The sequence below is a fragment of the Grammomys surdaster genome, unplaced genomic scaffold, assembly GCF_004785775.1.
Source record: "Grammomys surdaster isolate TR1022 unplaced genomic scaffold, NIH_TR_1.0 124836, whole genome shotgun sequence".
Lineage (NCBI taxonomy): Eukaryota > Metazoa > Chordata > Mammalia > Rodentia > Muridae > Grammomys > Grammomys surdaster.
The window spans coordinates 323,288-349,716 of NW_021619779.1; the positions used below are offsets into that span (position 1 = coordinate 323,288).

Sequence of the window (26,429 nt, forward strand, 5' to 3'; positions counted from 1 at the left end):
ATCCCTCGTTTCGCCATCTGAAGAGACCTCCTAAAATCGCAAAGATCCTTATTGGACTTGATTTACTCTAGTACAATAGAAAAGACTGTATACAGCTCTTGCCTGTGTACAACCCTCAAAGAAGAAGGTTGCCTTTACATAGACAAGACAAGGAGGGTTAAAGAGCATGAAATAGGTAGTGAAGCCTAAGAAAAATCAGAGAGAGAAAGAGACAGATGAATGCTGGTACAAGAATTGATTTGCAGCCTCTCCAAAGTTGTCAACCCTATTTCCTTCCATCTTGGGACCATTATTTGGGTTCTTGTTGCTTTTTTCTGCTGGTCCCTGGCTCTCAAATAGGTGGAGTAACTCTGTGATACAACAGATAAATAAGTTGGTAGCAAAACCTACTCAGATACATTATCATAAGTTAGCTATGGAGGACCAAGAGACTCAAGATGAGGTTGTTACTTTATACAGGGTGTTTCCAAAACCCATCTCCACCCAACCTAAAAGGGGGGACTTCCACCCCTAGACCAAGCAGAGAGGGGCCACCCAGAACCCCCTCTGACAGGCGATCTGAATTCTTGCTTAGGCTGCGAGGCTAAGCACTGCAAGGGAATATCAATAAAAGATAAAAATATCTCTCTGGGTTCCCTGAGGGACAAGCCTGACTGCATAGGGGTTGATGTAAAAAGTATCCCCTCTCCAGGAAAAAGACATCGGGACGGGTATGGCCCTCATGCCTCACTGGACAACGACAGGGGGACTGGAGCCATTACAAGGTCCCCTTCAAATACTGGAGGTCAGGCCTCTATCCCCGCCTTCGCAAGTTTAGAATTGCCACAGCCCTTCTATACTTAGAGAAGGGAGGAGATGTCAGGGGCAGCCCTGATTACACACTGTAGGCCTAAAATCAGCCATAGGCCTAAAATCAACAATAGGCCTGTCATACATGTATACTAACACCAAGTCTTGGGTCTCAGTGGAAAAACATTAAAACAGATGGCTATAAGCTAATGTCAACAGGCAGCTTTTGTGGAAATTTATAAGCCTGAGTAGCCATAGACCTTATAAATAGGTAGCCTTGGCAGACAGTACCAACTTAGATAAGGACAAGTGAGTCATAGGCAGAATCATAGTGACTTGTCCCCTGAACCTTCACCCAGCCGGATACCCGGTTCTGAAGATATCTGTATTCCTCCTGAACACCCAGACTCCAGTGTCATTCCCTTCCCCACATCCTGCCTTTCTGTGTTTATACCCCTGTGTGAATTATGATTTGAGAAAAAATTTTAAAAAAAAGAATAAAAAAAAAGAAAAACATAAAAAAAAAAGAATTTGTTTCACATAAGGCAAGTGCATCTCCCATATGAAACCACGGCCTCTTTAAAACCACCTTAGATCTATCATTTCTATGGGACCAGCTGTCTCGTCATAACCTCGTTCCACACCATTAGCAGGTGTGGGCCATATGACTACTGGGAAAGTGCATGGTGTTGACCTCGGAACCCTGGGCCACTTCTCCTTCCACTCTGGTGGCTCAGTTGGTTCAAGATTAACTTTCTCTGGAAATTGGTTGTTTCATCAGATTGTCCTCCCACTTTGTCAGCTGCAAGAGTTTCTCTCTTGCTCAGTCACCAGGACTGACCCTTTTTGTTCTCTTCCTCCGTGCTCCTTGCTTCCCAAGTGCTTCCACCTCCATCCCCAATCTCTCCAGTTGCACAGCCAACTCTGCAACCCCTTAAGAAAGAGGGAGAGAGTGACCCCCTTTGTTTTCCCATTTCGGCCATTTTTTTTTTTATTTCTCAGTCTCTCCATTTCCACCTGCAGCTTTTCCAACTGCTCAGCCATTCTCCTAACCTTTTAAAAGGAGAATATAGGAAGAAAAAAGAAAAAATGGAAAAAATGGAAAATCTCCTCTGGGCGCAAAGTGGGAGATATCCCAGTGGCAGCAACTGCAATAAATATTTTACTGGTGTCTTGAAAAATATATCCATCCCTTTGTCCCCTGACATTTCCTCTACAGCATTTGAAATTAAATCTCCCGTTCTGCTTAGCCTCAGGTCTGGATGCCTCTTGAAATCAGCCTTTTTTACTATTTTGCAGGTTCTTCCAGTCTTTCAACTGAGATGCAAGGATTGCTTATTTGAAGAGAGGAAACCCCACAGGTGAGCCTGCCTTCAAAGCCTACCTTAGTCAAAGTGACTCTTTCAGCAGGTGGCCCAGCCCGTGGGCAGCTATCCAGTGCTCCTGATCCCAGAGTAGCCTGGTCTCAGAGGATAAGGTGAAGGCGGCTCGGCTACAACCTCCACCCCAGCTTGTCTCTGCACCTCCCCAGCTCACAGCCTATTTGTCTAGGGCTGCTGTTTCCTGTGGAACTGGAAACTCATCAAGCCAGGATTCCCAAACTCCATCTGGATGGGCCTGGCCTCGTAGGGGCCCGTATGCCACCCCCTGTGGGTGTGGCTCTGTTAGGTCATAAGTTGTGTGTCTCTGAGTAGCAGGCCTTATATTTGATGTGGTTTTCTGGGGTATGTGTGGTTGGTTGTGGCACGGCGTGCTTTGGCATGAGTGTGGCCTCGGATGGGTATGCTTCCTGTGGGCATGTTATCTGGCCTTTGCCTGAGCATCTGGGACTGTTCTTTCTCAGTGGGGCTTCCAGGTAGATATGGCCCAAGACAGGTGGGTAGCCTTCTGGGAGAGGAGGGCAGAGCTTCCCTGGCATCCTGTGAAGGATATGGGGACCCAAGGAGGCTGTGCAACACCCTACAACACAGATGATGCCCCCACAGCAATGACCCGACCCCAAGTGTCGGCAGAGCCAAGGTTGAGAAGTTCTGAGCATATTGTAGGTGCTGAATAGGTATTGACTGAGTGCAGGAATACCTTGAGAGCATGACAGGCCATCCTGGGCATCCTCCTGGGTGGAACTGAAGGGCAGACAGCAAGTAGGACTTCCCAGTGTGGCTGCAGATCCTGATAAGCACTTCCTTGAAGGACAGCATGGGGCTAGACTGTAGGGACTGTGCAATCATTCAAATGACCTCATACCTTGTTTCCATCTTGACAGAGTATTTTAATGCTTAGGTCAAGAATCTTGTCTCAAGTTTGTGAAAACAATGCTTACCGTTCAGTGCTGTCAATAAATGTTGATCACCCAGTGGCTGGTAGAAGAGAGAATAGGACAGGGGTGCAGGGGAAAGGGAGGACGAGGGTGCAGGGGAAAGGGAGGCTCAGGTCAGCAAGAGTCTGAGAAGATACACTATGAGAAAAAAACATCTGGGGCTGGAAAGATAGCTTGGAAGTCAAGAGGGCTGGCTCTTGACCTCTGGAAGAGGTCCTGAGTTCAATTCCCAGCAACCACATGGTGGTGGCTCGCAACCATCTGTAATGCGATCTGATGCCCTCTTCTGGTGTGCAGGTGTACATGGAGACAGAGCATTGTATATACATAATAAATCTTTAAAAAACCAAACCAACTTCCCTCCCCTAAAAAATCACCTGAAGCTCAAAGAGCCAGCACGATAATAATATGCAAGTATCATGGAATCCATAATTGGGTGATAATCAGATTAGTATAGGGTTCTTAGAGATGACTTCTCTGCCCAGTAGTGAAGGCTCGACATAACTCTTGGTTTCTTTGTGTGGTTACTGGGGACTATGAAAGATAAAATAAATACAGCTTAATACAGATAAAATAAATGCAGATTAATGCACTAACACTATATTAAATGATTCATCTTACAAAAGACAGTGTAGGGACACCAGTGACATGTGTGTGCACACTCTTCCAGGCAGTGTCCAGGGACACTACTGACTTGTGTGCAGACTTCCCCAGACAGTGCACAGGGACACCAGTGACATGTGAGTGTGCAGGGACACTACTGACATGTGAGTGTGCAGACTTCCCCCAGACAGTGCGCAGGGACACCAGTGACATGTGAGTGTGCAGGGACACTCCTGACATGTGAGTGTGTCAGTAGTCACACTTCCCCAGTCAGTTTGGAACTTTTCAGCCTGTTTCATCTAAGATGTGCTCCTGAGAGCACAGCGAGGTCCCCAGGCTTCGCTTGGTGTGTGGACACCCAAGAGGAAAAGGACTGTCACCAACAAACATAAATATCAATTCTCATTTGGAAATGCCCAGGCTGGCCTCGAACTAGCAATCCTCCTGTCTCAGCTTCCCAAAGGCAGGGGTGATGAACTTCTACCAGTGCACCTGGATTATCTGCTCAAGCTCTTCCTGGCATCAGAAGATGAGACATGGAGACAAAGTAGCATTCTAGAGTATTGTCTTGTTTTAGGGTTTGTTGTGTTTGGACATGGCTTCTCTGTGAAGCCCTGGCTGCACTGGAACTCATTCTGTAGACCAGGCTGGTCTTGAACTCACAGAGCTCTGCCTGCCTCTGCCTCCTGAGTGCTGGGATTAAAGGTGTACACTCCTGGTGCTCCAGAATACCTTCTGCTCTCCTCAGCTTGTTTTCCTCCCACGATGGGGAGCTCACTACTCTTCCAGAAGCACCATGTATCCCAACCTTCACTAAGCCTGAGTAAGATACACTGTCACATATTTAAACACACACACACACACACACACACACACACACACACACTGTCCTCTGAAGCTGGAGATGGGGACACAGTCAGGGACCTGCCACTGGGATGCCCAGACACCTTGATGGCTCAGGAGTCATGGTCACATCCTCAGCATTCAGCCTCGAGCCTGAATGTCCTGAGGCCTTAGCTCTCTCTCCCCCTCAGCCAGGAAGATCCGCAGAGCACGCTGTAGCAGGTGCACCCCCAAACGCCGACGCCGAGGAGGTGGCCAGTGGGCAACCACTCCATAGTAGTGTCCCTGTTTCTGGTTGGTCAGTGTCTGGAGACCTGGTTAAAATAGAGTTAGAGTAACAAGTATGACCTCTGCCCCACCCCCTCCACCACCACACTTGATACTCAGTAACTGTGCACGTGTGAATGAATACATGAATGGACAGTGAGGAACAGGGAAAGAAGCTCATAGCTCCAATACCTTTCCTGTGACCTCAGTTCTACAAGCCAGACCCTACCTAGGGCATCCAACAGACAGGCTTCCCGTGTGTACGCCTCCACAGCCACCACATGCTGGAAGCAGTGCAGAGAGATGATGCCCCGGCAGTTATCCCAGATTTCTAAGATCCGGCGGACCTTGGGACAGACCTGTGGGGTATGGGAGGATCACAGCTAGAATCCTAAGCCACCTTTCCTTCCAGGCCTGGAGGGTAGCTGACACATCTCAACCCCACCTGTTTCCTTGGCTGGTCATGGTAGCGAAGGGCTTCCCAGAGGTGGGCATGTGGCCGGGCACGGGTCCCCTTGCCCACATAGAAGATGGCTCGCACGAAGCATTGCAGACACTCAGCCAGTGTGAGGGAAGAGGACCGGGCAGGCAGGTCCTCCGTCAGCCTGCAGTATAGAGTGTGGCTCAAGGATGGTGGCATTGGCTGCCACTCAGATCACCTGAGTTCTATCCCTGAGACCCACATGACAGAAGAGAACCGACTTCCACAAGTTGTCCTCTGACCTCCATATAGCACCACAGTGTGTACTCATGCATGCGGTCACATGCACGGAAAATACAGTGTGAAAGGAGGGAAAATGGCCACCACACCCACATCCAGGACACTCTGTTTTATAAGCCATAAAATGGGTACTCACAGCTAGAACTGACCTGTGACACCATTTCTGGAGGAGGCAGTAAACAGAGGGCTAACCCAAAAGGGCTAACCCCTTCCCTAGGTACACACAGTGAATCAAAAACAAATTCCCACTGTCTGTTTGGAGTTTTTTGTTTTGTTGTTTTGCGTTTGATGTTCCGACCCTGACCTGATCACAGTCTGATCTTATAAACCAAGATATGGAGTCAGAGACCATCAGCAAGGTTAGCCCGTCCCCACCCAACCAGGACGGAGCTTACAGAGCTTTGCCCTACAGTCACCCTCTAATCTCAGCCCCGGCTTTCCTGTCACCGCACCTGGGGTCGAGAAGTAGATACGTAAAACTAGACTTTGCAATGCCTTCCCGCCACTTCCTCGAGGGATCCGGCCGCTGAAAGTGCTGAGCCAGGGCTGCCTCATCCACCTGGCAGTCAGGGATGGCGCCTGTCCTTAGCGCCTCCGCCAGTTCTGGGCTATGCCCTGCATCAGCTGGGGAGGGGACTGGGTCAGGGCCAAGAACAAAGGCTGGTGAGGGGTGTGAGTCTGACAGCCAGGGCCTCAGAATTCCGGGAGCATAGTCAGACTCCGAATACCACTACCCAAGGACTCACCAGGGCTAGCCTGGGCTTCCTGCAGCCACCGCAGGTAGTGTCCTCGGGTGAAAGGCGTGACGGGTCCAGGGCTATAGCCCAGTGCCCGCAGGGCCTGGAGGAGCTGCAGGTCAGACATGGCGGGTACCTAGCCACGGGGACGCAAAGCTCCCAGATCCCCACCACCAGGCAGTAAGGGTTTGTCTGTGGCCCTTGTGGTCAGTGTCATGGCCTGTGGCTGGCAATTGGGTGCCCCCTTCCCAGCTGGCACGGCCCCACGGGTTACCCGCAGGCCGGCCACAAGCTCCAGTGTCCCCCCAGAGTGCCTGGGCTCCAGAGAGTCCTCCATCGCGGTGATAAACGAGGCATCACTGCTACAGTCCGAGCTTTCGGTGGCCACAGGGCTCTGGGGCTGGACAGCCACCTCCACAGCCTCCATCACCAGCTCGGCTCTGCGTCTGTGCAACTCTGAGTCCTCAGAGACTCCAGGAGACCCTGCTAAGACAGGTCCTTGGCATGTGTCGGTTTCAAGGCTACCCTGGGCTACATGAAACCTCGCTAAATACAAATAAACATGTATAAATGTATGGATAAATAAGTGATCAGATAAAACAGATATAAACAGATACGATATAGACACGATAAATGAGATAGGTGATCGATGATTGACAGTCGACAAGATAGTTACGAGAGCAGTAAGATAGACCATGGACAGTGATTGGCATGATAGATGTACATACAGAACTGAACCCAGCAGTGTGGTAGCCCGGTACACCCCCTTAGCTCCTCTCACCTGTGGGCTCCGAGGTCTCATCTGGCTTCCGGGTGGGCGTGTCCAGCTCCCGCAGCACTCGGACACAGTTGTGGTGTTGCTGCTGTAGTGCCCAGTCCAAGGGCCTGAGCCCGTCCTGTGCAGTCACTGTCAGCAGGGGGCGCCCTCAGTCCACCCTCCTGCCACCCATGTGTGCCTGCGCGGAGTACTGACCTGGTCCCGCAGTGTGGGGTCACCCCCTTGGCTCAGCAGCAACTCCAGGGCACCTTGACAGCCCCACGCGGCAGCCACGTGCACGGGCGTCAGCGCCTCCGCGGACCTGGGACCCCCAAAGACAGAGGAGAGGTGTGCGGTGTTGGTTCCTTTCCTAGGAAGTCTCGTATAGCCCAGGCTAGCCTTGAACTACTGCTCCTCCTGCCTCAGCCTCCCCCCGTGCTGGGATGACAGGTGCCCACTACCATGTTCGGGTTCTTGGGGGTGAGGAGAAAGTTGAGACTCTAACTCACGGTCATCCTCCTGCCTCAAACTCCGGAGTGCCTGAATGACAGGTATTCGACACCTTGTCCCCGACCTTGGAAACAGACATCTCCATCTCCTAGACCAGGCGCCAAGGACGCGGCAGCCTGACGCCCAGCGCCTCAGGGTCCCAGCGTCACACCCACCGCACCCAGTGACCCGGGCCGCGCCTCACCGAACATTGGGGTCCCCGCCCCAGCGCAGCAGCATCCGAAGGCAGTGCAGGGCGCGCGGGTGGCTCGCTCTGGCCGCCAGGTGCACCGCCGCCGCGCCATCATCTAGCACCAGGTTGGGGTCCGCCCCGAGGTGCAGCAGCTCCTCCACAGCCCTGCAGGAGGACGAGCACAGTAGACGCCAGCCCTCCTGGCCACCCGGGGAGCAGAAGGTCGGGAGGAACCCGGACCCAGCCGCCCTTACCGCGCCTCCTCGTCGCGTAGTGCTGCTAGCAGCTGCAGGGCCAGGCAAGCGGCATCGGCCATGTCCCATAAGAGTCACCGCCCTCTGCAATTCAAATTCGCGCGGCAACCGTCTACGCACGCGCAGCCCCGCCCGTCTCTGCTTCTGGCTCCGCCCCCACGCCGACAGGGATTAACAGGCTGCACCCTGAGCCCAGGTTACGAGAGAGCAGTTGTCCGGAGCAAACCAGAGGGACTCCAGGGTTTGGTGAGCACATCTGGGATGCCAGGAGGATTACAGCAAATTCCAGTGGAGCTGGGGATAAAGAGCGGAGCCTCTCTTTGTCCTTTTTATTTTTTTAAGGTTTATTATTTATTTATATGAGTACACTGTAGCTGTCTTCAGACACACCAGAAGAGGACATCAGATCCCATCACAGATCGTTGTGAGCCACCATGTGGTTACTGGAAATTGAACTTAGGACCTCTGGAAGAGCAATCAGTGCTCTTAACCGCTGAGCCATGTCTTTAACAAAACAAACTCCTAGGTATCCCTGACAGCTCAAGCTGTTCAAGAACTTACCATCATCCCGCCGTAGGCGACCGCTTACTGGGATCTGACTTCTGAGGAACAGCATGGGACATTTTCAATCCAGCAGAGTTGGATGTAGCCTTGTGGAGAAGAGCTTTGAGAAGGCCAGTGAGATGGTCAAGACGCTTGCCGCCAAGTCTAGTGACCTGGGTTCAATACCCAGGACCACCCACTGGAAAGAGGGAACAGGTTGACATCCACATGTGTGCCTGGGCTGCGAGTCTGCACAAGCACACATGCATGCACACACACATTAATTAATTAATTAATTAATTAATTATTTAATTAATTAAAATATATATAAAGAGCTTTATTTTCCTTGTTTGCAAATGGGAGGGCAGGGCTCAACACTAAGTGCCCAGTAAATGCAGAGGCCAGAAAGCACTTAGTGGAGCTGACCTACTTTTTAAAATTAACTAACTAAAGTGTGTGGGTGTTTCGCCTGCATGTTTGTGTTCCACATGTGCCTGGTGCCCATGGAGACCAGAAAGGGAGCTTCGGATCCCTGGAAAGTGGAATTGAGCCCCCTGTGGGAGCTGAACCTGGGTGGTGCAAGAACATCTTGTGCTTTTAATGACAGAGTCACCAAAGGCCCCTGGCCTATTTTCTATACTCCGTTTGATGCAGTGCTTCCCTAGGCGGCCCCTGCTAACCTAGGACGGGTGTCCTCCTGTCTCAGCTCCTGTATCAATGTGAGCCCAACTCCCACCCACTGCCATTTTGTTTTCTATGAATGGAGAAGATGGAGAGGATGTAATGCTGGCTTGACCTGGGGTTGTGGGGCTCCTGGGTTTCCCTTCCTCTTCTAGGGTGCATACCCTATGTCCCTATCCTGGCCTAGGACATCAGGACTCCAAAACCCAGGCAATGACTGCTCATAGTGAGGCCACATGGCTACACAAGTTCAATCAGATCAGGGCACTGAGATTGTGTGTGACAGGTGTCACCCAAACCCACTTTCCACTTGGAGCTGGGACTCTTGTGTATCTAGGAGGTCCCAAATATGGCAGCCATACCAGTTCCACCTACAATAGATCTTCCCCGTTTCGGGAGGACTTTCTGGAGAAAAGGACATCTGGAGTGGGTTCTGAAGGGTGAAGAGGAATTTGGAGAGTCCAGTGAACACCAGCCTGAGGGCTACTCAGATAAGCCTGAAGCCACACACTACTGCTTTGTTCAGTTTGTTTTCTATGACTCATGAACAACTTGTTTCTCAGTGGAACCAAAGTGACACCAAGGGCAGGCTCAGGGCCTCAGATTTTTATTCCTGTGACAAAAATGGTTCCAGAAAGAATGAACTGACAGTGGACAAAGTGGAATTGAGCGAGGGCCAGTAATGAGGGTGTGGAGATGTCACAGGTCACACAGTAGCTTCCCCCTCGCCGGCCTCCTCCTCCTCCTCCAGTAGGCTGTAGCTCGCATGGGTCTGGCAGGGCCTTTGCAGCGGGTGGGCCAGCAGCTTGGCCATGCAGTTGTGCAGCTCCAGGGCAGGGCCAGTGAGTGCTACTTCATACTTGTAGCTGGTGCCCTTGGTGTCCAGGCTGCCCATGAAGGCAAACATGTCCTGTGGGAGGCAGTCGGAGCTGTTTAGGGTGAGCATTAGGTAGCCCTTACAGGCCTTCCCTGTCCCTGGAAGCCTTCCCAGAGGAAGGGTCATCTAGAGTGGGTTCTGAGGGGGTAAAGAAGAGTTGACCAGGCCACAAACTATTGCAGTCTGTCACCGTTCCCTGACACCAACCAAGCAGCAGGACCCAAGAGGTCATTCCAGCACTCTACAAGCACACTGTGGTGCCGGGAGGCAGCTCAGTGGACACAAACTACCACGGCAAGCTCAATGCAGCAGGATGCATTGAAGCCAGAGGCACTCCCAATGCAGGGTGGAAGGGTCCTGAAGTCAGAGGCCAGCCAGGGCAGCTGGAGTACAAGAGACCCTGCTTCAAGCCAGAGGGGAGGTCAAGGGCAGCTCCCCACAGGAGGACTCTTCTCTGGGTTAGTGTTTTCTCTTTTCTCAAACAAGGGCTCACTCTGTAGCCCAGGCTAGCCTCTTATGTATCAGTTTCCTGAGATTGAAACATTCCATCCTGGAGAAAAGCTTCTGGAGCAGGAAGCCTCAGAAGTCCCTAGAACTGAGCAGATGCACTAGTCCCCTCCTTGGCAGAGTAAGGGAAATCTCTGAGACTAGTGAACAGCTGCAAAGATGGTGAGACCAGACCAGAAGCCTGGCAGCTTTCCAGTGGAGCCACTTAGACAGGACACCCTCACATCACAGTCCCTGCCTCAGCCTTTCAGGTGTTTCACTCAAGGTGAGGGACTGGAGTCACGGTGTGGTCACCTGCCTGGGCTGAGAAGTGTGGAGGTCAGACGGCAACGTTGAGGAGTCAGGTCTCCTCCCATCATGCCATCCTGGTTTTAAACTCAGGTCCTCACAGTCACGTAAACAACCTCACAGACTTGAGACCCCTCCCACTCAAGGCCACACAGCAAGTTCATAGGTGAAGAAACAACCTGGGAGGGGTGAAGGAGGAGGGTACAGCTGGGTAACGTCAAGAATAGGGCGGGGTGCTAGGGATGGTGTGGCCGGGCTGAGCCTGCTCCCTGGGCTGCCAGAGCAGTGGCCTCCCAAGTCCTCCCACCAGCTCAAAGTGGAAATGTAAGGAACGGTTGTTAAATGGCTGAATGACCAGCTAAATGGCAGAGAGAGGCAAGCCCAAGGCAGATGTCCAAAGATGCCAAGATGTCCCCTCCGTTCTCCGTGGGGACATCTCACCTTCCAGCTCGTGTCGTCCTCCTTCTCCTCGGTGCCATTGTGGATGTAAATGATGTCAAAGAAGAAGTAGGGACATTGGAACATCTTCTGCAGTGGATAAGAGGGAGGTGGGTGAGCTCTCACCCAGCCTCTGTGATCCTGACCCGTCCCCTTCAATGTCTAACCACTGCCCTCCCTCCCTTCCCTCCAGGCTCACCTTCATAGGCTCAGTCAGGGAGAACGGGGGCTGGCAGGGTGGGCGGCTGTAGACCAGGATAGTACGCACGACGTAGGGGGGTGGGATGGTCTGCACATTCTCTGTGGCTGGCAGCTCAGTCTTCTGCTGGCTACAGAATGGGGAGGACTCGGTACCCAGCTGCCATCCACCCTGGCCCGGACCCCTCTCCCAGCAGCTGGAGCTGCCCACATGGGGGCCTGTATGTGACATTAGCACCCCCATCTCAGCCAAGTTCCTCAGGCCAAGATCCTAGGGGCACTGCATGCTAAACAAAAGTCAGAGCGGGGAAACGGGGCTGAAGGCACCTGCAGCCAAGCCTGGGGACTTGAGCTAACGCCGGGTCCCCCAGCACAAGCAGAGCAGTCCCATAAATCGCCCTCTGACCTCCACACATGCATCATGACACACACACACAAAGTAAATGCATAATGAAAAAACTTAGAAGACTTCCTTAAAGTATTCTCAAAGGAAAAACAAATTCAAGCTTCCTGGCTAGACATAGGTCTTATCCCAAAGCCCGCCCCCTGGACAGCCTTAAGTGGCTGTCAGCACCTTGGTGGGAAAGGAACCCAGGGCCATGCCCCACTGTGGACGAGCACTCACATGAGGCTGAAGAGGCCTTCCAAATCTGGGAGGATGTTAAGGACGAGGTGCCAGCTTGGAGGCAGGGGATTCCCTGACCTAGACCTTGGAAGATGATGGGCACCTCTGGGTACAGCCTGTGTGACCCTGGGTACCAACAGCCTGTGGGAGCCCACCCCACCTTGCACCTCTCTAAACCTGCTTCTTCTCACACACCACAAAGTGGGATGCTGGCCTCACCTCCCTGGAGGCCCACTGGGGCTCCACTGTCCTGCCACATCTCTGCTTCCTTAATTCAGGTGGTGGGGGAGGGGAGGCATCTGCACATTAGGGCCAACAGGATGAAAGGCAGTGTGACTTTTAGGGCAAATATCACCATTAAGAGGGCACCAACTGTATACTGGCCCTCCAGTGGCATGCTCCCTGAGTGCATTTGCTACAGGCTCAGTCACACTCCTGACACCTGTACCACCACCATACAGGAACCCAGCAACAGAGCCTGGTTCTGGCTGGCTTACGGGTTTGGCATCCTGTAACAGGCAGCATTCTGTTGTTGCCCTTTTCTTGTTATTGCTGCTGATTTTGTGTTTTAGAAAGAGTCTAAATTTGTAGCTAAGGCTGGCCTGGAACTTCCAATCCTCTTGCCTCAGCTTTCCGAGTTCTAGGCTGACACTCCTGCACCCCAGCACCTCCCCGTGGTGGGGTTTGAATGTGACTCCACCTAGAATGTCATACATGGGATACTCCATTTGTGATCTCACTGGACAAAGTCCCCCAGTTTGCTGAGAATTTAGGCTCAGTTGCTAGGGTACTTGTAGCTTAGTTGCTCGAGTGCTTGTACCTCAGTTACTAGAGCAATAGCTCAGCACACATGCAGGTATCGTGTACTCGATGTGCTTAGCACACAGTCATTCCAACATTTTAGGATGTGGAGGCAGACGAATGGAAGCTCATGCTACACTGTGAACTCAAGGCCAGCCTCAGCTACGTGAGAATTAGTCTCAAAAATATGCTAATTATGCCGGGCGGTGGTGGTGCACGCCTTTAATCCCAGCACTTGGGAGGCAGAGGCAGGAGGATTTCTGAGTTCGAGGCCAGCCTGGTCTACAGAGTGAGTTCCAGGACAGCCTGGGCTACACAGAGAAACCCTGTCTCGAAAAACCAAAAAAAACAAAAAAACAAAAAAAAAATATGCTAATTACATATTTGATGTGAGGCTGTGGCACATGACTTTAACCCCAGCACTTGGGAGGCAGAGGCAGATGGATCTCTGTGAGTCTGAAGCTAGCCTGGTCCAGAGTGAGTTCCGAGACAGCTGCATAATGAGAGAAACCCTATCTCAATAAATAAATATTGAAAAATAAAGAATTACAGAGCAGGGCTAGAGACATGGCTCAGTGGCTAAGAGCACTGGCTGCTCTTCCACAGGTCCTGAGTTCAATTCTCAGCACCCACATAAGGGTTCAAAACCATCTATACTTGGTATGCAGGTGTACATGCAGATAGAGCACTCATATACATGAGAAAGAGGGAGGAGAGAGAGAGGGAGAAGGAGAGAGAGGGGGAAGGAGAGAGGGAGGGGGAGAAAGAGAGAGAGAGAGAGAGAATGGGAGTTATGGTTCTGAAGCATTGCCATGCTACTCTCAGGAAGACACTGATTCTGGGGTCTGAATTTTTCTGGGTTTTGGATGCACAGCTTGGGCTGTGTTGTAGGGACCCCACAGTGTCACTGAAGCAGGGCTGGGGACAGCGACAAGGATACTGAAAGTGGAGCACGACGCAGTCTCCAGGTCGTACAGGCAGCTGCAGAGCTCACGTGGGTCCGAGGTCAGGCCAGACAGCTGTGGGGACAGCAGGACTTCAGTGCTGGGGCTCCCAGTCCTGCGGTCCCTCGGGGTCCCTGTCACTCCCAGCTCACCCAGGCGGAGTCGTCATTCACTACGACCAGTGCAAACTCGTGCCTCTTGTCAACCTTGTGCTTTGTGCGCACGAACATCTCAACCATCTTCTGAGACACATTCAGGGCGTTTGTCCTAGAACTGAGAGGGAAGGCACGTGACAGAGGTCAGATAATGCAGCAGGGTGCTGACAGCCAGGTGTGACAGTGTTAGTTGTCAACTAGACACCATCTGGCATTAACTAAAACCCAATTGGCTAGGCACACCTGTGAGGGACTTTTTTTTTTTTTTTGGTTTTTCGAGACAAGGTTTCTCTGTATAGCCCTGGCTGTCCTAGAACTCACTCTGTAGACCAGGCTGGCCTCGAACTCAGAAATCTGCCTGCCTCTGCCTCCCAAGTGCTGGGATTAAAGGCGTGTGCCACCACTGCCCCGGCTTAGTCTGGATCTCTGATGTGGGAAGATCCACCTTTAATCTGGCCCTCTGCCTGCAGCCTCAGTAAAGGACAGGAGAGAAGGGACACTTTGCTGGCTTGCCCTTGCTCTGCTCTGTCTAGCAAGTCTACCCCTTCACTGGCGTCAGAGCCGACCTCTGTAGGATTGTGGTGCATGCTAAGGAGCAGCTGAGACATCCAGTCTCATGGACTGAACAACGGGTGGATTGTGGGATCTTCCCTGGCAGACAGCCATTGGTGGACCAGATGGACCACAGCCTGAGAGCCGCCCTAAGAAGTCTCTTTCCTATACAGAACACCAATTCACACCAGGTTAGCCTCAAACTCACTGTGTAGTGTGGTCTAGCCTCAGACATGCTGTAGAGCCCAAGCTGCACTGCCAAGGTGGACCTTGAATTCCTGACTCCCCATCTCTGCCTCCCAGTGTTATGATGGCAGGTGTGTGCCACTGGCTCCTGAGCCAAGGCCAGTCCAGATGTAACGTCTACTACCCCAGCTGCCATGGGCACACAAAGCTTCAGGAGATACACAGTGGCCTACCCCACCAATTTGAGGCCAGCTGGGGTCATACATGTGGACTGAAGCCTAGGACACAACCCTGGAAGTGTCAGTGTCATGACACCTGGATGACCCTATGCATTCTGAGTTGCCTACGTCCAAACTCAATGCCACAGTACCCATTAAAGGACTCCAGCTTTGGCACAGACATCTCCTCCGAAAGATCCAGACAGATGATCTGAAACATAAAGAGAAGACAGAGACTACAGGACCAAACCAGACAGCCATTACAGCTTGGGAGGGACCTAGCCTGTAGCGCTCGAGGAGTTGGGGGGTGTGACTCAGGGGTGGAGCCTCTGCCTAGAATGGAGGGAGAGTCGCTAGTAACACATCTGGAAGTCCAAGTACTACAAAATAAAAAAATAAAAACAAGACTCTAAATTCAGTGACGTTTAAGCTACCAAGTGTGTGATGTTCATGGAACCTGTAGAAAACTAAGGTTGCAACTTAGAGAATCTCATAAGACAAGAGTGGCCTGTCTGAGGGCCTCCATCCCCTCCTTCTCCAGCCAAGACCCCCACATACCACCTTCTCTGGACAGTTGACCCTTGGTGTTCGAATCTGGACCTCAGATGCTGGTGCTGGTACTTGCCAGGGCTTAGGCCCGGCTCCTGGGACACCGGCCGCACCATCATCTGCAGTAGCTGCTTCACCCTCGCCCTCACTGCGGCTGCCCACATTGGCCTGAGCACCCAGGGCCCGGTCCTCAGCCCCCTCAGGATTGGAGCGAGTGTGAGGCCTGGGCTCAGATATCGGTTCCTCTCCTTCTTCTTCCTCCTCTTCTTCCTCCTCCTCGGTGGGGCTGTTGGCCTCAGCTACCTCCATGGTTCCCGAGTGGTTGGATGGAGGGGGGATAGTGGAAGCCAGGATCCTGCCTTAAGAGTTTGTAAAGACATTGGTTACTAGGAAGCCAGAAGCTGGGCATAAGCCCCTTACAGTACAGGAGTCTCTGATGGCTGCAGAAAGCTCTCCTAAGACAGTGTAGCCAGGAACCACCCTCAGGTGAGGTAAGTAACAGCTTTTTCGTTTTCTTTTTTGTTTGTGACAGCTTCATGTGGCCCAGGCTGGGCTCTAACTCTAAAGCTACATGGCTTAGGATGGCCTAGTACTTCTGTATCCACCTCCAAGTGCCGGGAGGGCACCACCGAACATATTTTAGGTGACGCTAGGGATGGATACCCAGGGCAGGCTAGGCAAGATCTCTACCAACTGAGCCACGAGCACTCTACCAACCGAACTGCTGTTCATCCTTTGCTTTCCACTGCTTACACAGGACGAACACTGTACCCCTTCATTGGACCAATAAGCACACCCCAGTTGCCTGGTCACTGGGCATTTGACCCATTGAGGCCTCCAGTGGCTCCCACACCTGGGAGACTTGGTTTGCCGAGCCGAAAAGATACAGTTGAAGCTTCCCAAAGCTCCTTTTTTCCTGAGGCGGCGCCAGTCAGGTCCCTGGGGAAACACAGGAAGCCAAGTCGCCGACCGTGCGATGGATGAGCGTTTCTCGAAGCCCCCCAAGTCCTCAAGCAGAACGAACCTGGAGCTGCAGCAAGCCAGGTCGAAGTTAGACCACGGCAACACAAAGCTCGCGCGCATTCACACAGTCCTAGGTTCTACTCTGTAGCCTGGACACCACGGCTAGTCAATCAGGACTCTAGGAAGCCGCCATCTTCCTGACCGGAAGTTTGTGCGGCGCTGCCCAGACACCTTCTGGGAAATGTAGTTCAGTAGCCCTTAGGACATGGAAGCTGATAGGCTGAGGCGTTCTGGGGGTGCGGCTTGGAGTGAAACGGGCTGGAAAGGAGCTGAAGAAGGGTAGTATCGCGAGTGGGTGTGACCCGTGGTGGACTGAAGCAAGATTGGGCAGAATCTGTAGTTTGGGCTTAGTTCCCAAGGCCTCTGCTGTGATAGGACAGGAGACTGAGCTGGGCGAGGCCGTTTGATGATTGACAGGGTAGGACTTGGCCAAGGGCCCTCTCAGTTACTTATGTGACTTAGGTTGGCATTCATTCCAACCTCGATGCGGACTGGTGGTGCACACCTGTCATCCCAACACTCCAGAGGCCCGAAGACGAAGATCTGGCGTTTAGACCAGCCTGGGCTAAATGAGGCGCTGTGTAAAGACCAAAATGGAAAGCAAAAGAAGCCAGCAGACACACTATAAACAAGCTCATTGTCGCCGGTGGCCCCTACCGCCTGATGCAGCAGTTCAGTCTCATTGAAGAGAAACGTTGTGGGCCATTAAGCAGGTGCATAGTCTTGCCACCAATCCTGAGGACCTGAGTTCGATCTCGGAGACAAGTAGTACCATCACAGACGAAGATGAGTAAAGCAAAGAAATAAAAAATAAAAGCTATGCAAATGCTGGAGCCTACAACTCCTACAGTTTGTTTGTTTGTTTGTTTGTTTGTTTTTGTTTTTAGAAACACAAAATAAAATAAAAACAGACCCTCACATTAGAGCGAGCCCTGGTGAACAGAGGGACACAGAAAATCCAAAATGAAAATGGAAGGACTACAGGTTTGGGCTGGGATAAGGGGATACTGATACCTTGGAGTGAGACAAAGGTCCTGGTCCTCCATCCTCTTCCCGTTCTGGAGGAAGCCAGCATCCTGGAGAAGGAAACGAAACAATAACTGTCCATGTGATCAGGATAGGGGAGCTTCCTGTTTCCCAACCCCTCCCAGGCTACTTTTGGCCATCAAGGCCTCAGTAGCCAGTGGCCAGGATGGCCTGAGATATGCCCAGGAGCTCAGGCCTTTCCCAAGGTGCTCTGGAGAAGCAGAGAAGAGGGCCACAGGGCCAACCCCCAGGGTGAGGGAGTTTGGTGCTAAGAGTCGTGGGAGGAAAGAGGACTCGTAGGGTGCCTACCCAATGCCTCCATAGGGAAGAGGGGGCACAGGTAAGAGAAACGCATTCAGGCAGCTGAGGGGAGAGGAATGTCCAGCAAAGGTGAGGCACAGGAGAGTAGGGGACGAGTAGACAGTGGGCACTACGGGAGGAGAGGTATTCAAATATTTAAATGTGTCAATCAGTGCAGACGACCCAAAACTCCTATTTAAATGTGTCAATCAGTGCAGACGACCCAAAACTCCTACAGGAAAAAAACAAAAAACAAGGATTCCAAGGTGTCGAAGGCAAGAACTGAGAGCAGGCTGTAGTGACAGAGGCCATGAGTGTCCGGGCCACACGGCCCCGAAGCCGTCGAGGGAGACACCCTTTGCCTGTAAGTGTGCCCCTCTTCCTGCTACACCCAGTCCCATGGATCCTGGGATCCCAGGCCTGCCTGGCTCAGAACCTGCTGTGGTGTAGGGGAGTCCTCCACAGAGGGAGCTGGCTGTGACGGCCCAGAGCCTGTGTGTGGGGACTGAGGGGTTATTCACAGGGGGAGCTGGACCCTGTAGCTGAGAGCTCAGAGGAAGTAGATGCCACCAATGGAAGCTTCGAGACTAGCCCTGAGCTGCTGCTTCAGGAACACCTTGGCCCTGGCCTACAGGGCCCCAGGAACTGGTAGGATGACTTTAGTATGAACCCTGTATTCCAGCCCGAAGCCACATAGAGCTGCCTCCTGCCACTCACCTGCCATTGCCTCTGCTGCTCGCCTCACTCCTCTTCCTGTTTATCCTCCAGCTGCTTATTCCCTGCTCAGCCTTCCTAGGGACACTGGGGTTAGCCCTCCGGGCCTCTGCTGAGCCTCAGGTGGCTGGGATTCCCTGACTATCTTTACAGGACCAAGGAGGATTGTGATGTAGGATCCCATGGGGTCCTACCCTTGAGCCTGGAAGAACAGTGTGAGCCTGAGGTGGAAGACCACCAGGCCCTGCAAGAAGCCCCCCTGGGTACTGGTCCTGCTGAGATATCAGCAGCCAATGTGTATGAGACCTTGCAGTGCAGGCTGAGCTCCCTTGAGGCAATTGTAGCTGCCTGGCGCCACCGCTCGCTAAGTGTTCAAAAGCCAGTGGAAGCAGAAGACAGAGACCAGGGGGCTCTGGGGTCCTTTGGTGGTGAGGAAGAAGCCTCTGGACCTGGACGGCAGGAGGCAGCTTGCCTCATAGAGAGGAACGCCTGGCTGCGGCAGGCCCTGAGCAGCCGGGAGGAGGAGCTGGCCTGCACTCAGGCCTCACTGCAGGACGCCCAGGCAGAGAAGCAGACTCTGCAGAGACAGGTGAGCTGGTGACTGAAGACAAGGCGGACCCTGCCGTGGGAGTAGACACAGTGATGTAGAGCAGTGACAGATGTACCAAGGAAGAGGGACAATCTCTACTCAGGTGAGCCCCAGCTAAGACTAACATTGTTCTCAGCTGTCGACTGAGTCCAAGACTAGCCTGGGCTACAGACCCTGTGTCAGTTGCACTGCACACACACACACACACACACACACACACACACAGAGGATTATCTTGGGTGGTACATTTTTGCTTTTTTGTTTTTTTCCGATACAAGGTTTCTCTGTGTAACATAGTCCTAGCTGTCCTGAACTTACTTTGTAGATCAGGTTGGCCTCAAAATCACAGAGATCCACCTACCTCTGCTTCTCCAGTACTGGGATTAAAGGTGTGAGCTATGCTGGACTTGTTTTAGGGTTTCTATTGCTATGGTAAAACACCACAACCAAAAGTAATTGAGAAGGAAGAGATTGATTTCATCTTAAAACTCTGAGACCACACTCCATCACTGAAGGGAGCTCAGGCAGGAACCTGGAGGCAGAGCTGATACAGAGGTCATGGAGGATGCTGCTTACTGGCTTGCTCCCCATGGCTTGCTCAGCCTGCTTTCTTACCAGGACCAACAGCCCAGGGATGGCCCCACCCACAACGGGCTAGCCCCTTCCTCCCCATCAATCGTCAATCAGAAAAATGTCCACAGATCCATTGGGAGGAGCATTTTCTCAACTGTAAGCCGGGCAGTGGTGGTGCACACCTTTAATCCCAGCACTTGGAAGGCAGAGGCAGGCGGATTTCCGAGTTCGAGGCCAGCATGGTCTACAGAGTGAGTTCCAGGACAGCCAGGACTACACAGAGAAACCCTGTCTTGAAAAACCAACCCCCACCACCAAAAAAAAAAATTCATTTTCTCAATTGTGGTTCCTCTTCCAAAATGACTCCTGCTGATGTCAAGTCACAGGAACCAGCACAAATCCTGAGATCACTGCAGCTGGAGCAGAGTCGGGAGACAGAGGCACGTGAGAAGGCCACCGTGTGCAGGGTGTTGAAAGCTGGTGTGCTCTTGTGTGTGGTGGGTTCTGAGGGGAACTGACCTGCTGCAGGTGTTCACTTGTTGACATCTGATGACTGTGAGAGGAACAATCTGGCAGTGGACCATAATCCTGAAGGTGACTGAGGGGTGAAGTGGCCCAGGGCGTTTAGTGGAGGTGACCAGAAACCTATAGATCATGGGTGGGACAAGCCTGTAGTGATCAGGACTTCAGAGGCTCAGATGAGAGGATCATAATTTAGCACTAGCTTTGACTAGATAGGCAAAACAGAACTAGGGCAAGTAGGGATACGGAGCCCTACCTGGCTCTGCGAAGAATCCGCCAGTCAGGGCTGTGGGCGTGGCTCAGGGGGGTAGAGTGACAGCCTAGAATCCTCCAATGATGGGCTAGGGGCGTGGCTTAGCACTTGGCTTTCAGAAACTTCTCACAACAACAAAGATGAATTCTCCTGAGTGTAGTGGTGCACACTTGAAATCACAGCTGCTTGGGAGGCTGAAGTGGGGGGTAGCTTGAGTTTGGAAGATATAAATGACTCCGGGAAACAGTATCCTAAAAATTTAGAAAGGAATAAATTGGATGGCTGGAGAGTTGGCTCAGCAGTTAAGAGCACTGGCTGCTCTTCCGGAAGACCCGTGTTTGATTCCAAGCATTCACGTGGCAGCTCACAACTGTCTGTAACTCCAGTTCCAAGCGACCTGACACCCTCACACAGACATACATGCAGAGAAAACGCCAATGCATATAAAATAATAAAAATAAATTCTAAAATAATTAAATCGTGGTAATCGTCCTGCCTCCATCACCCTGGCAGTACCTGCACTCTCCTGGTTAGGCCTTGAGTGATGAGTGCTCTCTGGCAGCTGGAGACCGTCCCAGGCCACACTGACAAGGCTGCTGTTGCTGTAGAGAACTGGTTGACAACGTGAAGTCATGGCCTGATCCCTATCACTGGCAGGTACAGGAGCTGGAGGATTCCCTGATGCAGCTGGAGGCCTCCCCACCTCCCTCCATCCTCGGAGCAGGGCACAGAAACAGCAACTCCAGCAGTTCTGGTGCAGAAAGGAGACCCTGGGCGCCTCAGGTAAGCCTAAAGCTTTCTGAGTCCAAGTCATGATGTTCCCTGCTTTCCCAGTATGAGGGGTAAATGTCAATTTGTGCTTTATGGGATCCTATAATGTTGTGTGACAAAACTTTTCCTGGGGAGATACTACACAGATCAACTGACCACAGATAGGGGGTCCATGACACATCAAAGTATGGACATCACCAAAGTCCAACTAGGTGAGCCAATGAGTTTTATTGGGGTGAAAAATAGGATTATGGGTAGATATTATGAATATAAATATGGGTACATATAGGATTGTAGTTACATACAGGTTGATGGGCAGAAATGATTCAAAGACAGTTGCATCACCAAAGCCTGAGTGACAGCATGAGTGACAACTCAGAAAAGCTGGGGACCTGAAGCTCACTACAAACCCTGCAGGTTGAGGATTGTCCCTCCTTAGTGACTCTGGTCTAAACCTCCTCCAGACAGCTGGTCTGGTCTTAGGGTCTTCTTTGTTCACTTGTTTGTTAACTAATCTCAGAAGGATTTTCCTTACCATGGCAGGGAGAGGCCTAGTCTATCTGTTCAGTTTCAGGAACTTCCTGAAACTATTTGGAGTTATTTACCTTCCTGCTGCAGGAACAGCTCTGCAGGATGGAATGTCTCTATCTTGGAGGGAAACTGTCAATACAACCTATAGTATCTGAAAGAACTAAACAGGACTTGGAGACATGACTCAATGGTTAGGGGTGCTAGCTGCTCTCACAGTGTTCTCAGGTTCAGTTCTCTGCACCCACATGGTGGCTCACAGTCATCTGTAACTCTGGTTCCAGGAGATCTGATGCCTTCTTCAGGGCTCCACAGGCACTAGGCATCCCTGTGCACAGACAAACGTGCAGGCAAACACCCATACACAGAAAATTAAAAGACAAAAGCTTAAATCACCAGCTTGGTAGCTCAGAGCAGTCACCCTACAGTCACTCCAACTGCTTAAGAGCCAAGACAGAAGGAACATGACCAGTGAATGTGGCATATTCTCTGTCTCCATATTAAAGAAAAAAATAAAATCATTGGTGAGATGCCTCAGCTTCTTGGGACAACTGCTGCCAAGTCTGCTGATTTAGGTTCAATCCCTGAGCCCCAAAAGGAGAGAACTGACTCCAATATGTTGTCCCCTGACATCCATTCACATGTCATGGTACACACACACACACACACACACGCATACATCCCACACGTGTGTATAATGATACCCTCCCCAAAACAAACCAAAGATTCAGTAGTGAAACAGATGGGTAATAGGACCCAAGTGGCCCTGGTTCCGCCCCAGCCCTGCAAAAAGGGGAGAAAACCACCTCTGGGGTAGGGCTTTTGATGTCAGATTAATCAAGTCATGTCTTCCTGGCAGGACTCCCCCATGGCTCACCCCCTTCTCCAACGTCTCCGGAGTGATTCCAGCACCCAGAGCTTTGGGTGCCTTTCCACACAGCATCCAGCCCCAGAGATGTACCTCCTGGAAGACCAGATGGGGCAGCTCCAGGGGTGAGAAGCTGAGTTACAGCTGCTGAGCTTTTAAGGACACCATTGCTCCTGCCACTGGGTTGTGATGGGGAGGGGGAGAAAACAGCTCTGAGGGATTGGGGTCTCACTTACCTTCCCTGTTGCCCACCTTTGGAAGCAGGAACATTGAGAAGTTGAAGTGCTTCAATCGCCTCCTTCTGGCTGTGCTTCAGGGCTACAAGGGCCGCTGTGAGAGCCTCAGCATTAAGCTGGGCAAGCGGGAGGCTGAGGCCACAGCCCTGTGCCTGGCTCTGCAGTATAGGTCTGTGCCTTCTCTCACTGATGGTGGTGGCTGGGGGTGGGGTGGTGCTGCAAGCCAGGATGGCCCTATGTACAGAGGGACACAGGACCTTCAAAAGATACATTACCTCACTATGACATGTTACTCTGACCCATAAAGAATGACCGGTGGGAGGTGTCTTTTGTGGTTTGTTGTATACTGTTTGAGACAGTCTCACTGTGTAGCCTAGGCTGGCCTTGAACTCACAGAGATCGGCCTGGCTCTGCCTGGGTTGGGGCTGAGTGTTGAAACATTTAAATCCTATCCCACAGTGAGGACTGTGAGGAGGTGTATGAGGTAATGCTTGCTCTGAAGACAGCTGGCCTAGGAACTGGAGTTGAAGCTACCAAGGGAGCCCTGCAGGCTGCTGAGAAGGAGGCCTCTAGACTACTGGCGAAGAAGGACACAGCCGTGGATATAGAGACACCCCAGCCCAGGTACCTGAGGATGCACAAGAGTTGCTGGTCCATGAGAGTGCTGGGGGCATGTCCCAGAGCCTGCTGTACATAGGGCTTTGGTGTCAGGGTCATCGGTCACTGCCCAGGGTTGGGTCTGAGCCAATCATCTTTGGCTGATACAAGGACTGACTGGAGTAGGTTAGTAAGTGGTACCAGGTGTGGTAACAGTCTTTGATCTCAGCACTCAGGAGACAGAGTAGTTCCAGGCTAGCCCACACAGTGTGATCCTGTCTGAAATAAATACAACACCAAACACACAAATACACAAAGCATCAAGTAATGTAGACCCTGGTTTCAGCCTCTAAAGCTGGGCAAAAAAAAAATCAGTGAAGAGAAGTTTATTAGATTATTATTAAGTTTTGGCTCATGACTTCAGAGGTATTAATCCATCACGGCAGCCAGGAAGTAGAGAGGGTGGGTACAGGAAGTGGCCAGGGCTTCACATAGCCCCAAAGGAAGGTGGTACTGCTGACAACCTGTGTAAACCTGACAAGATTATCACTGCACTTGTAAGGAGTGTCCATGCCAGTGGCTGTGAGCTCCTGGTTTTGTCTCTGCACAGAGCGTCTTCACTGTCAGTGCAGCCTTGGTGTGCAGTGTGAGCTGGGACCGCCTCAGAAGTAAATTCAAATTCCCCTAGTGATGGAGTTACCACCAAGGCTCACTGCCTTGCTGCATATCTGAAGGTGGCCTTGAACTCCTGACCCTCCTGCCTCCATCTCCTGGGAGCTGGGATGTTAATAGGGTGCCAGGCAGGAGACCTCATGCCTGCTAGGCAAGCTCTGTGGACTGAGCCACAAGCACTCTCCTGGCTGAGCCCCAGCCATATTATAATGCTGGAAGATTGTCCACTGAGTGTAGGTTGTGCTATGGCTGTGTGCTTCCTAAGGCTGTGCGTTGGGAACAGCCGGTCTGCCTCCTGTCTCTTATAGCCCAGAGGGCAGGAGTGTGGACAAGCCTACACCAGAGGGACTGGCTGCTCGGCTCCATGCCTATGTCCAGCATCTCCGGGAGCGCTGGGCTTTGGTGAAGATCCCCCCAGCACTTGGGCCTGCCACTGCACCCAAGCCGACTATGCCCCATGCAGAAGCAACAGTACAGGCCATTCTGGAGATACAGCCTGGCCCGGCCTTGCCCCAGCTCGAGAAGTCTCAGATCCAGCAGGACCTATCGGCTACTCGGGTAGGAATGTGCTGAGACAGTCACAACACGTACTTGATGTCATTGGAGCTCAGAGGCAAGCAGGGTGTCCCTTAGGTGGGGAGATGGTTTCTTGTATGAAGGAGAATTGGGGGTGAAGTTTTGAAGACTGCATAGGAGCTTGTCCTCCTGATTAGGTTTTCCATAAGATTCTATAAGCTCCCTTTGGTTGCTATGAAATCTCTGACAGGAACAATTTCAGGAAGGAAGGTTTGTTCCTGCTTGGCTGACAGTTCTAGGGTGTGGTCTGTTGTGGCAGGAAGTCATGACTGCCAGAGCCTGAGGCAGCTATCACACTGCCTCTGCAGTTAGGAAGCAGAGAGAGGTACCTGCTTCTGCAGACTTCTTATTCAGCCCACCCCAGCCCAGGGAATACGGGGGTCTCCACCTCTGTTTCCCAAATTTAGACACTCCCTCATAGGCATGTCCACAGGGTTGGAGAGATTTTAGAATCTGTCAGGTTGGTAATCAAGATTAGCTGATTTCCCAACATTCTCTTCCCGTGGGAGATGTTAGGCTGCAGCCAGGGTGAGTTCCTGGGGCTGGGGGCAGGGTGGCTCAGTAGTGCAGCTCTTGCCCAGCACAAGTGAGCACTCCCTTCCTCTCCCATCCCCCAGCACAAGGGGATCATGACTTCACAGCCCTTGGACTGAGCTCCACGGTAAGACCAGGTTCCAAAAATGTATAATAAGCAAAAAATGTAAAAGATACAACAATCGAGCTGGAGGGTAGGCTCAGTGCGAAAGAGGACAGGCTGCTCTTGTATAGGGTCCAGGTTCAGATGCCAGCACCCACATGACTGCAGCTCCAGCTCTGTCGCCCTCTTCTGGCCTCTTCCAGCACTGCACTCATGTTGCAAATCCACATATATGGGCTCTCCATAGCCCTGGCTGTCTGGACCACTCTATGTAGATCTAGCTGGTCTTGAACTCAGAGATTAACCTGTCTCTGCCTCCAGTGAAGAGTATGACCAGCACCATTCTCCCGGTCACAAAACAGATTAAAAAAAAAAAAAGTGAAGTCTGAGAAATTCTAGAAGCTTCCACAAATGTTATTTCTCCTCTGTAGCTTTTACAAGAGGAAGGCCAGGACGCTGGTGAGATTTTGCCAGGCCTCTGGGGGTACTCGGGAAGGGCTCAGTTTCCCCAGCAGCTAACTCTAGTTCCCCTCTGCTCCCTAGGACAGTCTGGCTGACCTGGTGCTGAGGCTGCAGCTAGCGCAGCGGGAGAAGCGCGGGCTGGAGCTGCGGGAAGCAGCGCTGCGGGCCCAGGGCCCTGCCCATCGGCTGCTCCTGCAGCAGCTTCGCTGGGAGCGGGCTCACCTCACGGGCGATGGCAGCAGTGGAGGCAGCAGCGAGGACCCAAGCAGCGACGAAGAGGCCGGGGAGGACAGACTGCAGCACTACCAGGTATGGGTCCTGATGTGTGAGAAAGAATATGTTCTGTGGAGGTGTGTGTGGTGAGGTCTTCCCCCTGAGAGACCAGCCACACACCGGTATAGTATAGAATAGAGTTTATTCAGGGCATGGGGAGGCGAGTTAAGAGTGTAGTAGAGGCAGAGGGTGAGGGTGGGGGAGGGAGGGAGGGAGGGAAGGAGGGAGGAAGAGAGAGAGAGAGAGAGAGAGAGAGAGAGAGAGAGAGAGAGAGAGA

The 26,429-nt window shown here is 52.0% G+C and overlaps 3 protein-coding genes across 9 annotated transcripts in view; 1 reads left to right on the forward strand and 2 right to left on the reverse strand.

Moving 5' to 3' along the window:
• Window positions 1–4,532: 4,532 nt before the first annotated feature.
• Ankle1 (ankyrin repeat and LEM domain containing 1) lies at window positions 4,533–8,038 on the reverse strand. The gene is given in 9 exon segments (XM_028784829.1): window positions 4,533–4,866; window positions 5,049–5,178; window positions 5,265–5,424; window positions 5,993–6,164; window positions 6,287–6,763; window positions 7,059–7,173; window positions 7,251–7,356; window positions 7,729–7,881; window positions 7,971–8,038. Coding segments are annotated over 9 exon segments (1,548 nt in total). The 5' UTR covers window positions 8,033–8,038; the 3' UTR covers window positions 4,533–4,693.
• A 1,746-nt stretch (window positions 8,039–9,784) lies between these two features.
• Window positions 9,785–16,717, reverse strand: Babam1 (BRISC and BRCA1 A complex member 1). Of its 3 annotated transcripts, XM_028784777.1 has the most exons (10): window positions 16,557–16,717; window positions 16,386–16,471; window positions 15,542–15,891; window positions 15,136–15,194; window positions 14,025–14,145; window positions 13,869–13,947; window positions 12,128–12,152; window positions 11,504–11,633; window positions 11,308–11,394; window positions 9,785–10,104 (listed from the first exon to the last, which is right to left on the reverse strand). In XM_028784777.1, exons 1-10 carry the CDS (start codon window positions 16,613–16,615, stop codon window positions 9,901–9,903), a joined length of 1,200 nt encoding a protein of 399 aa, XP_028640610.1. In that variant the 5' UTR covers window positions 16,616–16,717; the 3' UTR covers window positions 9,785–9,900. The 3 variants fall into 3 exon arrangements, with proteins under 3 accessions (XP_028640610.1, XP_028640611.1, XP_028640612.1); XM_028784778.1 differs by lacking the exon at window positions 16,386–16,471; XM_028784779.1 differs by lacking the exon at window positions 16,557–16,717 and having other exon boundaries at window positions 15,542–15,887; window positions 16,386–16,550.
• A 1,014-nt stretch (window positions 16,718–17,731) lies between these two features.
• The window catches only part of Ushbp1 (USH1 protein network component harmonin binding protein 1), a 10,780-nt gene continuing 2,082 nt past the window's right edge, over window positions 17,732–26,429 (forward strand). The window contains exons 1-11 of one of the 5 annotated variants that reach the window (XM_028784772.1): window positions 17,732–17,921; window positions 18,095–18,245; window positions 18,405–18,529; window positions 18,749–19,184; window positions 20,138–20,197; window positions 21,190–21,315; window positions 22,691–22,824; window positions 22,961–23,104; window positions 23,395–23,559; window positions 24,513–24,762; window positions 25,961–26,188. In XM_028784772.1, coding sequence (XP_028640605.1) covers window positions 18,192–18,245; window positions 18,405–18,529; window positions 18,749–19,184; window positions 20,138–20,197; window positions 21,190–21,315; window positions 22,691–22,824; window positions 22,961–23,104; window positions 23,395–23,559; window positions 24,513–24,762; window positions 25,961–26,188 — 1,722 coding nt within the window. In that variant the 5' untranslated portion in view covers window positions 17,732–17,921; window positions 18,095–18,191. The remainder of the gene's footprint in view (window positions 17,922–18,094; window positions 18,246–18,404; window positions 18,530–18,748; window positions 19,185–20,137; window positions 20,198–21,189; window positions 21,316–22,690; window positions 22,825–22,960; window positions 23,105–23,394; window positions 23,560–24,512; window positions 24,763–25,960; window positions 26,189–26,429) is intronic. The other 4 variants (XM_028784771.1, XM_028784773.1, XM_028784774.1 and 1 more) reach the window with 4 other exon arrangements.

Coding starts and splice junctions, on each gene's coding strand:
- Babam1 (XM_028784777.1), bottom strand. CDS start 16,615: ATGCGCGCGAGCTTTGTGTTGCCGTGGTCTAACTTCGACCTGGCTTGC. Junction 16,472..16,556: donor CTGGCTTGCTGCAGCTCCAG/GTTCGTTCTGCT, acceptor GTGTTTCCCCAG/GGACCTGACTGGCGCCGCCT. Junction 12,153..13,868: donor TGCGTCGTGCTCCACTTTCA/GTATCCTTGTCG, acceptor ACATCCTCCCAG/ATTTGGAAGGCCTCTTCAGC.